This window comes from Oncorhynchus gorbuscha, unplaced genomic scaffold, assembly GCF_021184085.1.
Source record: "Oncorhynchus gorbuscha isolate QuinsamMale2020 ecotype Even-year unplaced genomic scaffold, OgorEven_v1.0 Un_scaffold_1092, whole genome shotgun sequence".
Classification (NCBI taxonomy): domain Eukaryota; kingdom Metazoa; phylum Chordata; class Actinopteri; order Salmoniformes; family Salmonidae; genus Oncorhynchus; species Oncorhynchus gorbuscha.
The window spans coordinates 27,892-42,539 of NW_025745978.1; the positions used below are offsets into that span (position 1 = coordinate 27,892).

General features: G+C 43.7%; 1 protein-coding gene across 2 annotated transcripts in view; it reads right to left on the minus strand.

The window, feature by feature from the left end:
• Nucleotides 1-332: 332 nt before the first annotated feature.
• The window catches only part of LOC124021217 (developmentally-regulated GTP-binding protein 2), a 65,652-nt gene continuing 51,336 nt past the window's right edge, over nt 333-14,648 (minus strand). For both annotated transcript variants that reach the window (XM_046336565.1, XM_046336564.1), the window contains exons 8-14: nt 10,646-10,736; nt 3,575-3,672; nt 2,928-3,004; nt 1,919-2,007; nt 1,377-1,435; nt 1,209-1,262; nt 333-743 (exon numbers count right to left, since the gene is read on the minus strand). In XM_046336565.1, the coding sequence (XP_046192521.1) occupies nt 657-743; nt 1,209-1,262; nt 1,377-1,435; nt 1,919-2,007; nt 2,928-3,004; nt 3,575-3,672; nt 10,646-10,736 (555 nt within the window). In that variant the 3' untranslated portion in view covers nt 333-656. The remainder of the gene's footprint in view (nt 744-1,208; nt 1,263-1,376; nt 1,436-1,918; nt 2,008-2,927; nt 3,005-3,574; nt 3,673-10,645; nt 10,737-14,648) is intronic.

Here is a 14,648-nt window from a genome sequence, read left to right on the forward strand (position 1 = left end):
TGGCTGTCTTTTCAATTCAACACCTCCATCTCTGTCAGTCTCCTTACTTCTGTAGACTACAGGACCATTATAATTCAACACCTCCATCTCTACTGTCAGTCTCCTTACTTCTGCAGACTACAGGACCATTTTAATGGCTGTCTTTTCAATTCAACACCTCCATCTCTGTCAGCCTCCTTACTTCTGTAGACTACAGGACCATTATAATTCAACACCTCCATCTCTGCTGTCAGTCCCCTTACCTCTGCAGACTACAGAACCTGCTGGATTGGAATTCAAAAACAAGACAAATTGCAACCAATGGAAAAACAAAACCACAGAAACAAACGGTGTCCATTTTACGTTGGTGGAATTTATTTAGTTTCCCTTGTCATTCTGGTTTAAATGTCAACAAAGTTCAAATGTGTTGCTTCCTGTCCTCTTGTAACCCAGATGGCATCTGGTTCTTGATTGGTTATTTTAGTTGTTGTTCTAAATGCGAAATAAGAATCAGGACTTTAGAATCTACTGTAGCACTGGTTCTGGATAAATCAACTTCCTGTTTTTGTTTTTAACTCCTCCCACCCATCTTGTATTCCGTCCAATCAGAAGGCCTGTTTTACTAAATCGTCCCACCCACCCCCAGCCCGTCATCGGACCTATCCCGAAGAGCTGTTTCACTTCTTAACAATCTGGATGACGTCCTCATGCTCCATGATGTGTGTCAGCCCCACCCGCTGGGGGTCGAACTTGGTGCTGGTGCCCTGGAACACAACAGGCACAAAATGGAGTCATGCCCTGGAACACAACAGGCACAAAATGGAGTCATGCCCTGGAACACAACAGGCACAAAATGGAATCATGCCCTGGAACACAACAGGCACAAAATGGAGTCATGCCCTGGAACACAACAGGCACAAAATGGAGTCATGCCCTGGAACACAACAGGCACAAAATGGAGTCATGCCCTGGAACACAACAGGCACAAAAAATGGAGTCATGCCCTGGAACACAACAGGCACAAAATTGAGTCATGCCCTGGAACACAACAGGCACAAAATTGAGTCATGCCCTGGAACACAACAGGCACAAAATGGAGTCATGCCCTGGAACACAACAGGCACAAAATGGAGTCATGCCCTGGAACACAACAGGCACAAAATGGAGTCATGAAAGAAAGATGCAGAGGGCAAACCCAACGTTGCTAGCACGGGGTGCTGCTAACTTACCCAGACCAGGGCGTACTTGAACTGGCTGGCTAACGTTCTGTGGATCCGATGGCACTGCAGGGAGAGAGAGAGGGAGACCGTCGTTAAGGCTTTAGCTCAGCGGGTTAACACAGTCTGGTGCCGACCACCTGGGTTCAAAGCCAGGATTGTCAGTGTGTTCAAGCTCACCACATGTTCTACAGACGCTCCTCTCCTCATGATGATGGCGTCGCTGAAGTCAGGCCTCTCTGAAACAACAAGACCCACAATTCAACAGGAGACGCCAGGGGTTCAACACAGCGTGGGAGACGCCAGGGGTTCTACACACAGCGTGGGAGACACCAGGGGTTCAACACACAGCGTGAGAGACCCCAGGGGCTCTACACACAGCGTGGGAGACACCAGGGGTTCAACACACAGCGTGGGAGACACCAGGGGCTCTACACACAGCGTGGGAGACACCAGGGGTTCAACACACAGCGTGGGAGACACCAGGGGTTCAACACACAGCGTGGGAGACACCAGGGGTTCAACACACAGCGTGGGAGTAGGCCGTTTAAGTATGAGAAAAAGTCAAATAGAGTGCGACAATTTGAAACTCATTCAGCCTACGACAACAGCTGATCAGTTAGATATGGGGAGGAGCTACCGACATCAACCAATAGCAGGCAACAACAAAATCGAACATGACGCATTCTCAGTATACGGGGGTTGGGGGGGTGTGTGTGTACCTCCTCTCTTCTTTGTGTAAAGACAGATGAGCGCCAGGTATTCCCACAGCCTCTCTAACAGGAAGTCCAGGTTCAGCTTCATCCCACAGCTAACAGAGAGAACACAGTCAGACAGAGAAGAGACAGTCAGACAGAGAAGAGACAGTCAGACAGAGAAGAGACAGTCAGACAGAGAGAACACAGTCAGACAGAGAAGAGACAGTCAGACAGAGAAGAGACAGTCAGACAGAGAAGAGACAGTCGGACAGAGAAGAGACAGTCAGACAGAGAAGAGACAGTCAGACAGAGAGAACACAGTCAGACAGAGAAGAGACAGTCAGACAGAGAAGAGACAGTCAGACAGAGAAGAGACAGTCAGACAGAGAAGAGACAGTCAGACAGAGAAGAGACAGTCAGACAGAGAGAACACAGTCAGACAGAGAAGAGACAGTCAGACAGAGAAGAGACAGTCAGACAGAGAAGAGACAGTCAGACAGAGAGAACACAGTCAGACAGAGAAGAGACAGTCAGACAGAGAGGAGACAGTCAGACAGAGAAGAGACAGTCAGACAGAGAGGAGACAGTCAGACAGAGAAGAGACAGTCAGACAGAGAGAACACAGTCAGACAGAGAAGAGACAGTCAGACAGAGAAGAGACAGTCAGACAGAGAAGAGACAGTCAGACAGAGAAGAGACAGTCAGACAGAGAGAACACAGTCAGACAGAGAAGAGACAGTCAGACAGAGAAGAGACAGTCAGACAGAGAAGAGACAGTCAGACAGAGAGAACACAGTCAGACAGAGAAGAGACAGTCAGACAGAGAGAACACAGTCAGACAGAGAAGAGACAGTCAGACAGAGAAGAGACAGTCAGACAGAGAAGAGACAGTCAGACAGAGAAGAGACAGTCAGACAGAGAAGAGACAGTCAGACAGAGAAGAGACAGTCAGACAGAGAAGAGACAGTCAGACAGAGAAGAGACAGTCAGACAGACAGTAAGACAGACAGAGACAGACAGGGTAGTTTCTGACCTGATGACAACGCTGTGGGGTTCATGGGCCAGTCTGTCCACCTCCTCTATAGAGATCTGATCCACCTTGTTATACACCTACACACACCACTACATATTCATTGTGGACTGGTACAGAACAGGTACGTATAAACATAGAGCTAGATCATAGATCAGGTACGCATGTATAAACATAGAGCTAGCTAAATGTAAATGTAGATCATGTACGTACGTATAAACAGAGCAAGATCATAGATCAGGTAGGTACGTATAAACATAGAGCTAGATCATAGATCAGGTACGTATTGTAAACATAGAACTAGAACATAGATCAGTTACTTATAAACATAGAGCAAGATCATAGATCAGGTAGGTACGTATAAACATAGAGCTAGATCATAGATCAGGTACGTACGTATAAACATAGAACTAGAACATAGATCAGTTACTTATAAACATAGAGCAAGATCATAGATCAGGTAGGTACGTATAAACATAGAGCAAGATCATAGATCAGGTACGTACGTATAAACATAGAACTAGAACATAGATCAGTTACTTATAAACATAGAGCAAGATCATAGATCAGGTAGGTACGTATAAACATAGAACTAGAACATAGATCAGTTACTTATAAACATAGAGCAAGATCATAGATCAGGTACGTACGTATAAACAGGGCATGTAAACTCGGTTCCCAACAATGACGTCGATGAAGTCATCAGGAGTGCTGTCTTCTCGGAACAGAACCTCCGCATTGAAGATTTCTGAGGTGGATCGTTAAGGTTCTACCTACTGTTCTGAGGTGGATCGTTAAGGTTCTACCTACTGTTCTGAGGTGGATCGTTAAGGTTCTACCTACTGTTCTGAGGTGGATCGTTAAGGTTCTACCTACTGTTCTGAGGTGGATCGTTAAGGTATTGTGTCTGTAGTTGGTGGTATTGTGTCTGTAGTTAGTAGTGGGCTCCAGGCAGCCGAGCGGAAATGGAGGAAAACTCGCCTCCCTGCGGACCTGGCATCCTTTCGCTCCCTCTCTACATTTTCCTCTTCTGTCTCTGCTGCTAATGCCACTTTCTACCACTCTAAATTCCAAGCATCTGCCTCTAACCCTAGGAAGCTCTTTGCCACCTTCTCCTCCCTCCTGAATCCTCCTCCCCCCCTCCTCCCTCTCTGCAGAGGACTTCGTCAACCATTTTGAAAAGAAGGTCGACGACATCCGATCCTCGTTTGCTAAGTCAAACGACACCGCTGGTTCTGCTCACACTGCCCTACCCTGTGCTCTGACCTCTTTCTCCCCTCTCTCTCCAGATGAAATCTCGCGTCTTGTGACGGCCGGCCGCCCAACAACCTGCCCGCTTGACCCTATCCCCTCCTCTCTTCTCCAGACCATTTCCGGAGACCTTCTCCCTTACCTCACCTCGCTCATCAACTCATCCCTGACCGCTGGCTACGTCCCTTCCGTCTTCAAGAGAGCGAGAGTTGCACCCCTTCTGAAAAAACCTACACTCGATCCCTCCGATGTCAACAACTACAGACCAGTATCCCTTCTTTCTTTTCTCTCCAAAACTCTTGAACGTGCCGTCCTTGGCCAGCTCTCCCGTTATCTCTCTCAGAATGACCTTCTTGATTCAAATCAGTCAGGTTTCAAGACTAGTCATTCAACTGAGACTGCTCTTCTCTGTATCACGGAGGCGCTCCGCACTGCTAAAGCTAACTCTCTCTCCTCTGCTCTCATCCTTCTAGACCTATCGGCTGCCTTCGATACTGTGAACCATCAGATCCTCCTCTCCACCCTCTCTGAGTTGGGCATCTCCGGCGCGGCCCACGTTTGGATTGCGTCCTACCTGACAGGTCGCTCCTACCAGGTGGCGTGGCGAGAATCTGTCTCCTCACCACGCGCTCTCACCACTGGTGTCCCCCAGGGCTCTGTTCTAGGCCCCCTCTTATTCTCGCTATACACCAAGTCACTTGGCTCCGTCATAACCTCACATGGTCTCTCCTATCATTGCTATGCAGACGACACACAATTAATCTTCTCCTTTCCCCCTTCTGATGACCAGGTGGCGAATCGCATCTCTGCATGTCTGGCAGACATATCAGTGTGGATGACGGATCACCACCTCAAGCTGAACCTCGGCAAGACGGAGCTGCTCTTCCTCCCGGGGAAGGACTGCCCGTTCCATGATCTCGCCATCACGGTTGACAACTCCATTGTGTCCTCCTCCCAGAGCGCTAAGAACCTTGGCGTGATCCTGGACAACACCCTGTCGTTCTCAACTAACATCAAGGTGGTGGCCCGTTCCTGTAGGTTCATGCTCTACAACATCCGCAGAGTACGACCCTGCCTCACACAGGAAACGGCGCAGGTCCTAATCCAGGCACTTGTCATCTCCAGTCTGGATTACTGCAACTCGCTGTTGGCTGGGCTCCCTGCCTGTGCCATTAACCCCCTACAACTCATCCAGAACGCCGCAGCCCGTCTGGTGTTCAACCTTCCCAAGTTCTCTCACGTCACCCCGCTCCTCCGCTGGCTTCCAGTTGAAGCTCGCATCCGCTACAAGACCATGGTGCTTGCCTACGGAGCTGTGAGGGGAACGGCACCTCAGCTCTGATCAGGCCCTACACCCAAACAAGGGCACTGCGTTCATCCACCTCTGGCAAGCTCGCCTCCCTACCACTGAGGAAGTACAGTTCCCGCTCAGCCCAGTCAAAACTGTTCGCTGCTCTGGCCCCCCAATGGTGGAACAAACTCCCTCACGACGCCAGGACAGCGGAGTCAATCACCACCTTCCGGAGACACCTGAAACCCCACCTCTTTAAGGAATACCTAGGATAGGATAAGTATTCCTTCTCCCCCCCCCCTTAAAAGATTTAGTTGCACTATTGTAAAGTGGCTGTTCCACTGGATGTCATAAGGTGAATGCACCAATTTGTAAGTCGCTCTGGATAAGAGCGTCTGCTAAATGACTTAAATGTAAATGTAATGTAAATGTAGTGGTATGGTGTCTGTAGTTAGTGGTATGGTGTCTGTAGTTAGTAGTGGTATGGTGTCTGTAGTTAGTAGTGGTATTGTGTCTGTAGTTAGTAGTGGTATTGTGTCTGTAGTTAGTAGTGGTATGGTGTCTGTAGTTAGTAGTGGTATGGTGTCTGTAGTTAGTAGTGGTATGGTGTCTGTAGTTAGTAGTCGTATGGTGTCTGTAGTTGGTGGTATGGTGTCTGTAGTTAGTAGTGGTATGGTGTCTGTAGTTAGTGGTATTGTGTCTGTAGTTAGTAGTGATATTGTGTCTGTAGTTGGTGGTATTGTGTCTGTAGTTAGTAGTGGTATTGTGTCTGTAGTTAGTAGTTGTATGGTGTCTGTAGTTAGTAGTTGTATGGTGTCTGTAGTTAGTAGTGGTATTGTGTCTGTAGTTAGTAGTGGTATTGTGTCTGTAGTTAGTAGTCGTATTGTGTCTGTAGTTGGTGGTATGGTGTCTGTAGTTAGTAGTGGTATGGTGTCTGTAGTTAGTGGTATTGTGTCTGTAGTTAGTAGTGGTATTGTGGCTGTAGTTAGTAGTCGTATTGTGTCTGTAGTTAGTAGTGGTATGGTGCCTGTAGTTAGTAGTGGTATGGTGTCTGTAGTTACTAGTGGTATGGTGTCTGTAGTTACTAGTGGTATGGTGTCTGTAGTTAGTAGTGGTATGGTGTCTGTAGTTAGTAGTGGTATGGTGTCTGTAGTTAGTAGTGGTATTGTGTCTGTAGTTGGTGAGGTTGTGTCTGTAGTTGGTGAGGTTGTGTCTGTAGTTGGTGAGGTTGTGTCTGTAGTTGGTGAGGTTGTGTCTGTAGTTGGTGAGGTTGTGTCTGTAGTTGGTGAGGTTGTGTCTGTAGTTGGTGAGGTTGTGTCTGTAGTTGGTGAGGTTGTGTCTGTAGTTGGTGAGGTTGTGTCTGTAGTTGGTGGTGGTATGGTGTCTGTAGTTAGTAGTGGTATGGTGTCTGTAGTTAGTGAGGTTGTGTCTGTAGTTAGTAGTGGTATGGTGTCTGTAGTTAGTAGTGGTATGGTGTCTGTAGTTATTAGTGGTATGGTGTCTGTAGTTATTAGTGGTATGGTGTCTGTAGTTACTAGTGGTATGGTGTCTGTAGTTACTAGTGGTGTGGTGTCTGTAGTTACTAGTGGTATGGTGTCTGTAGTTAGTAGTGGTATGGTGTCTGTAGTTAGTAGTGGTATTGTGTCTGTAGTTAGTAGTGGTATTGTGTCTGTAGTTGGTGAGGTTGTGTCTGTAGTTGGTGAGGTTGTGTCTGTAGTTGGTGAGGTTGTGTCTGTAGTTGGTGAGGTTGTGTCTGTAGTTGGTGGTGGTATGGTGTCTGTAGTTATTAGTGGTATGGTGTCTGTAGTTAGTAGTGGTATGGTGTCTGTAGTTAGTAGTGGTATTGTATCTGTAGTTAGTTGTGGTATTGTGTCTGTAGTTAGTGAGGTTGTGTCTGTAGTTAGTAGTCGTATTGTGTCTGTAGTTAGTAGTGGTATTGTGTCTGTAGTTAGTAGTGGTATTGTGTCTGTAGTTGATGATGCTGTGTCTGTGTTTAGTGGTGTCTGTAGTTAGTGGTATTGTGTCTGTAGTTAGTAGTGGTATTGTGTCTAATATAATAATAATATAATAATAATAATATATAATATAATAATATATGCCATTTAGCAGACGCTTTTATCCAAAGCGACTTACAGTCATGTGTGCATACATTCTACGTAGTTGATGATGCTGTGTCTGTGTTTAGTGGTGTCTGTAGTTAGTGGTATTGTATCTGTAGTTAGTAGTGGTATTGTGTCTGTAGTTGATGATGCTGTGTCTGTGTTTAGTGGTGTCTGTAGTTAGTGGTATCGTGGCTGTAGTTGGTGGTATGGTGTCTGTAGTCGGTGGTGTCTGTAGCTGGTGATATTGCGTCTGTATCTGGTGGCGTCTGTATCTGGTGGCGTCTGTAGGTGGTGGCGTCTGTAGGTGGTGGCGCCTGTATCTGGTGGCGTCTGTAGGTGGTGGCGTCTGTAGGTGGTGGCGTCTGTAGGTGGTGGCGTCTGTAGGTGGTGGCGTCTGTAGGTGGTGGCGTCTGTAGGTGGTGGCGTCTGTAGGTGGTGGCGTCTGTAGGTGGTGGCGTCTGTAGGTGGTGGCGTCTGTAGTTGGTGGCGTCTGTAGTTGGTGGCGTCTGTGGGTGGTGGCGTCTGTGGGTGGTGGCGTCTGTGGGTGGTGGCGTCTGTGGGTGGTGGCGTCTGTGGGTGGTGGCGTCTGTGGGTGGTGGCGTCTGTGGGTGGTGGCGTCTGTGGGTGGTGGCGTCTGTGGGTGGTGGCGTCTGTGGGTGGTGGCGTCTGTGGGTGGTGGCGTCTGTGGGTGGTGGCGTCTGTGGGTGGTGGCGTCTGTGGGTGGTGGCGTCTGTAGGTGGTGGCGTCTGTGGGTGGTGGCGTCTGTGGGTGGTGGCGTCTGTAGGTGGTGGCGTCTGTATCTAGTGGCGTCTGTATCTAGTGGCGTCTGTATCTAGTGGCGTCTGTATCTAGTGGCGTCTGTATCTAGTGGCGTCTGTATCTAGTGGCGTCTGTATCTAGTGGCGTCTGTATCTAGTGGCGTCTGTATCTAGTGGCGTCTGTATCTAGTGGCGTCTGTATCTAGTGGCGTCTGTATCTAGTGGCGTCTGTAGTCGGTGGTGACTGTATCTAGTGTTGTCTGTATCTAGTGGTGTCTGTATCTAGTGGTCTGTATTGTGTCTGTAGTTGGTGAGGTTGTGTCTGTAGTTAGTAGTGGTATTGTGGCTGTAGTTAGTAGTGGTATGGTGTCTGTAGTTAGTAGTGGTATGGTGTCTGTAGTTAGTAGTGTTATGGTGTCTGTAGTTAGTAGTGGTATGGTGTCTGTAGTTAGTAGTGGTATTGCGTCTGTAGTTAGTAGTGGTATTGCGTCTGTAGTTAGTAGTGGTATTGCGTCTGTAGTTAGTAGTGGTATTGTGTCTGTAGTTACTAGTGGTGTCTGTACCTAGTGGTGTCTGTAGTCGGTGGTGTCTGTATCTAGTGTTGTCTGTATCTAGTGGTGTCTGTATCTAGTGGTGTCTGTATCTAGTGGTGTCTGTATCTAGTGGTGTCTGTATCTAGTGGCGTCTGTATCTAGTGGCGTCTGTATCTAGTGGCGTCTGTATCTAGTGTTGTCTGTATCTAGTGGTGTCTGTATCTAGTGGCGTCTGTATCTAGTGGCGTCTGTATCTAGTGGCGTCTGTATCTAGTGGTGTCTGTATCTAGTGGTGTCTGTATCTAGTGGTGTCTGTATCTAGTGGTGTCTGTATCTAGTGTTGTCTGTATCTAGTGGTGTCTGTATCTAGTGTTGTCTGTATCTAGTGGTGTCTGTATCTAGTGGTGTCTGTATCTAGTGGTGTCTGTATCTAGTGTTGTCTGTATCTAGTGTTGTCTGTATCTAGTGTTGTCTGTATCTAGTGTTGTCTGTATCTAGTGGCGTCTGTATCTAGTGGCGTCTGTATCTAGTGGCGTCTGTATCTAGTGGCGTCTGTATCTAGTGGCGTCTGTATCTAGTGGCGTCTGTATCTAGTGGCGTCTGTATCTAGTGGCGTCTGTATCTAGTGGTGTCTGTATCTAGTGGTGTCTGTATCTAGTGGTGTCTGTATCTAGTGGTGTCTGTATCTAGTGGTGTCTGTATCTAGTGGTGTCTGTACCTAGTGGTGTCTGTAGTCGGTGGTGTCTGTATCTAGTGGTGTCTGTATCTAGTGGTGTCTGTATCTAGTGGTGTCTGTATCTAGTGGTGTCTGTATCTAGTGGTGTCTGTAGTCGGTGGTGACTGTATCTAGTGTTGTCTGTATCTAGTGATGTCTGTATCTAGTGGTGTCTGTATCTAGTGGTCTGTATTGTGTCTGTAGTTGGTAGTGGTATTGTGTCTGTAGTTGGTGAGGTTGTGTCTGTAGTTAGTAGTGGTATTGTGGCTGTAGTTAGTAGTGGTATGGTGTCTGTAGTTAGTAGTGGTATTGCGTCTGTAGTTAGTAGTGGTATTGCGTCTGTAGTTAGTAGTGGTATTGCGTCTGTAGTTAGTAGTGGTATTGCGTCTGTAGTTAGTAGTGGTATTGTGTCTGTAGTTACTAGTGGTGTCTGTACCTAGTGGTGTCTGTAGTCGGTGGTGTCTGTATCTAGTGGTGTCTGTATCTAGTGGTGTCTGTATCTAGTGGTGTCTGTATCTAGTGGTGTCTGTATCTAGTGGCGTCTGTATCTAGTGGTGTCTGTATCTAGTGGCGTCTGTATCTAGTGGTGTCTGTATCTAGTGGTGTCTGTATCTAGTGGTGTCTGTATCTAGTGTTGTCTGTATCTAGTGTTGTCTGTATCTAGTGGTGTCTGTATCTAGTGGTGTCTGTATCTAGCGGTGTCTGTACCTAGCGGTGTCTGTATCTAGCGGTGTCTGTATCTAGTGGTGTCTGTATCTAGTGGTGTCTGTACCTAGCGGTGTCTGTATCTAGCGGTGTCTGTATCTAGTGTTGTCTGTATCTAGTGTTGTCTGTATCTAGTGGTGTCTGTATCTAGTGGTGTCTGTATCTAGTGGTGTCTGTACCTAGCGGTGTCTGTATCTAGTGGTGTCTGTATCTAGTGGTGTCTGTATCTAGTGGTGTCTGTATCTAGTGGTGTCTGTACCTAGCGGTGTCTGTATCTAGTGGTGTCTGTATCTAGTGGTGTCTGTATCTAGTGGTGTCTATCTAGTGGTGTCTGTATCTAGTGGTGTCTGTAGGTCAGAAGGATACTGTACTCGTGGAGGATAAGCTGGACCAGTTTCTCAGAACACATCGTCAGAGGAACCATGGAGTTATAGGACAAACCCCCTCCTTTCTTGGGCTGAAAACAAACACACAGTTGTCACATTACTACAGACCAGCATCATACACATGTTGTTGAATACTACCATCATACACATGTTGTTGAATACTACCATCATACACATGTTGAATACTACCATCATACACATGTTGAATACTACCATCATACACATGTTGAATACTACCATCATACACATGTTGTTGAATACTACCATCATACACATGTTGTTGAATACTACCATCATACACATGTTGTTGAATACTACCATCATACACATGTTGTTGAATACTACCATCATACACATGTTGTTGAATACTACCATCATACACATGTTGTTGAATACTACCATCATACACATGTTGATGAATACTACCATCATACACATGTTGATGAATACTACCATCATACACATGTTGATGAATACTACCATCATACACATGTTGATGAATACTACCATCATACACATGTTGATGAATACTACCATCATACACATGTTGATGAATACTACCATCATACACATGTTGATGAATACTACCATCATACACATGTTGATGAATACTACCATCATACACATGTTGATGAATACTACCATCATACACATGTTGATGAATACTACCATCATACACATGTTGATGAATACTACCATCATACACATGTTGAATACTACCATCATACACATGTTGAATACTACCATCATACACATGTTGTTGAATACTACCATCATACACATGTTGTTGAATACTACCATCATACACATGTTGTTGAATACTACCATCAAACACATGTTGAATACTACCATCAAACACATGTTGTTGAATACTACCATCATACACATGTTGTTGAATACTACCATAAAACACATGTTGAATACTACCATCAAACACATGTTGAATACTACCATCATACACATGTTGTTGAATACTACCATCATACACATGTTGAATACTACCATCATACACATGTTGTTGAATACTACCATCATACACATGTTGTTGAATACTACCATCATACACATGTTGTTGAATACTAGCATCATACACATGTTGAATACTACCATCAAACACATGTTGAATACTACCATCAAACACATGTTGTTGAATACTACCATCATACACATGTTGTTGAATACTAGCATCATACACATGTTGTTGAATACTACCATCATACACATGTTGAATACTACCATCATACACATGTTGAATACTACCATCATACACATGTTGAATACTACCATCATACACATGTTGAATACTACCATCATACACATGTTGAATACTACCATCATACACATGTTGAATACTACCATCATACACATGTTGTTGAATACTACCATCATACACATGTTGATGAATACTACCATCATACACATGTTGTTGAATACTACCATCATACACATGTTGTTGAATACTACCATCATACACATGTTGAATACTACCATCATACACATGTTGAATACTACCATCAAACACATGTTGAATACTACCATCATACACATGTTGTTGAATACTACCATCATACACATGTTGAATACTACCATCATACACATGTTGTTGAATACTACCATCATACACATGTTGAATACTACCATCAAACACATGTTGAATACTACCATCATACACATGTTGTTGAATACTACCATCATACACATGTTGAATACTACCATCAAACACATGTTGAATACTACCATCAAACACATGTTGATGAATACTACCATCATACACATGTTGAATACTACCAACATACACATGTTGAATACTACCATCATACACATGTTGTTGAATACTACCATCATACACATGTTGAATACTACCATCAAACACATGTTGAATACTACCATCATACACATGTTGTTGAATACTACCATCATACACATGTTGAATACTACCATCAAACACATGTTGAATACTACCATCAAACACATGTTGTTGAATACTACCATCATACACATGTTGAATACTACCATCATACACATGTTGAATACTACCATCATACACATGTTGAATACTACCATCATACACATGTTGATGAATACTACCATCATACACATGTTGTTGAATACTACCATCATACACATGTTGTTGAATACTACCATCATACACATGTTGATGAATACTACCATCATACACATGTTGATGAATACTACCATCATACACATGTTGTTGAATACTACCATCATACACATGTTGTTGAATACTACCATCATACACATGTTGAATACTACCATCATACACATGTTGAATACTACCATCATACACATGTTGATGAATACTACCATCATACACATGTTGATGAATACTACCATCATACACATGTTGTTGAATACTACCATCATACACATGTTGAATACTACCATCATACACATGTTGAATACTACCATCATACACATGTTGTTGAATTACTACCATCATACACATGTTGAATACTACCATCATACACATGTTGTTGAATACTACCATCATACACATGTTGTTGAATACTACCATCATACACATGTTGAATACTACCATCATACACATGTTGAATACTACCATCATACACATGTTGAATACTACCATACTACCATCATACACATGTTGTTGAATACTACCATCAAACACATGTTGAATACTACCATCATACACATGTTGTTGAATACTACCATCATACACATGTTGTTGAATACTACCATCATACACATGTTGAATACTACCATCAAACACATGTTGAATACTACCATCAAACACATGTTGTTGAATACTACCATCATACACATGTTGTTGAATACTACCATCATACACATGTTGAATACTACCATCATACACATGTTGTTGAATACTACCATCATACACATGTTGAATACTACCATCATACACATGTTGTTGAATACTACCATCATACACATGTTGTTGAATACTACCATCATACACATGTTGAATACTACCATCATACACATGTTGAATACTACCATCATACACATGTTGAATACTACCATACTACCATCATACACATGTTGTTGAATACTACCATCAAACACATGTTGAATACTACCATCATACACATGTTGTTGAATACTACCATCATACACATGTTGTTGAATACTACCATCATACACATGTTGAATACTACCATCAAACACATGTTGAATACTACCATCAAACACATGTTGTTGAATACTACCATCATACACATGTTGTTGAATATTACCATCATACACATGTTGAATACTACCATCATACACATGTTGTTGAATACTACCATCATACACATGTTGTTGAATACTACCATCATACACATGTTGTTGAATACTACCATCATACACATGTTGAATACTACCATCATACACATGTTGAATACTACCATCAAACACATGTTGAATACTACCATCATACACATGTTGTTGAATACTACCATCATACACATGTTGAATACTACCATCATACACATGTTGTTGAATACTACCATCATACACATGTTGAATACTACCATCATACACATGTTGTTGAATAATACCATCATACACATGTTGATGAATACTACCATCATACACATGTTGATGAATACTACCATCATACACATGTTGAATACTACCATCATACACATGTTGAATACTACCATCAAACACATGTTGAATACTACCATCAAACACATGTTGAATACTACCATCATACACATGTTGAATACTACCATCAAACACATGTTGAATACTACCATCATACACATGTTGAATACTACCATCATACACATGTTGAATACTACCATCATACACATGTTGAATACTACCATCATACACATGTTGTTGAATACTACCATCAAACACATGTTGAATACTACCATCATACACATGTTGTTGAATACTACCATCATACACATGTTGTTGAATACTACCATCATACACATGTTGTTGAATACTACCATCATACACATGTTGTTGAATACTACCATCATACACAT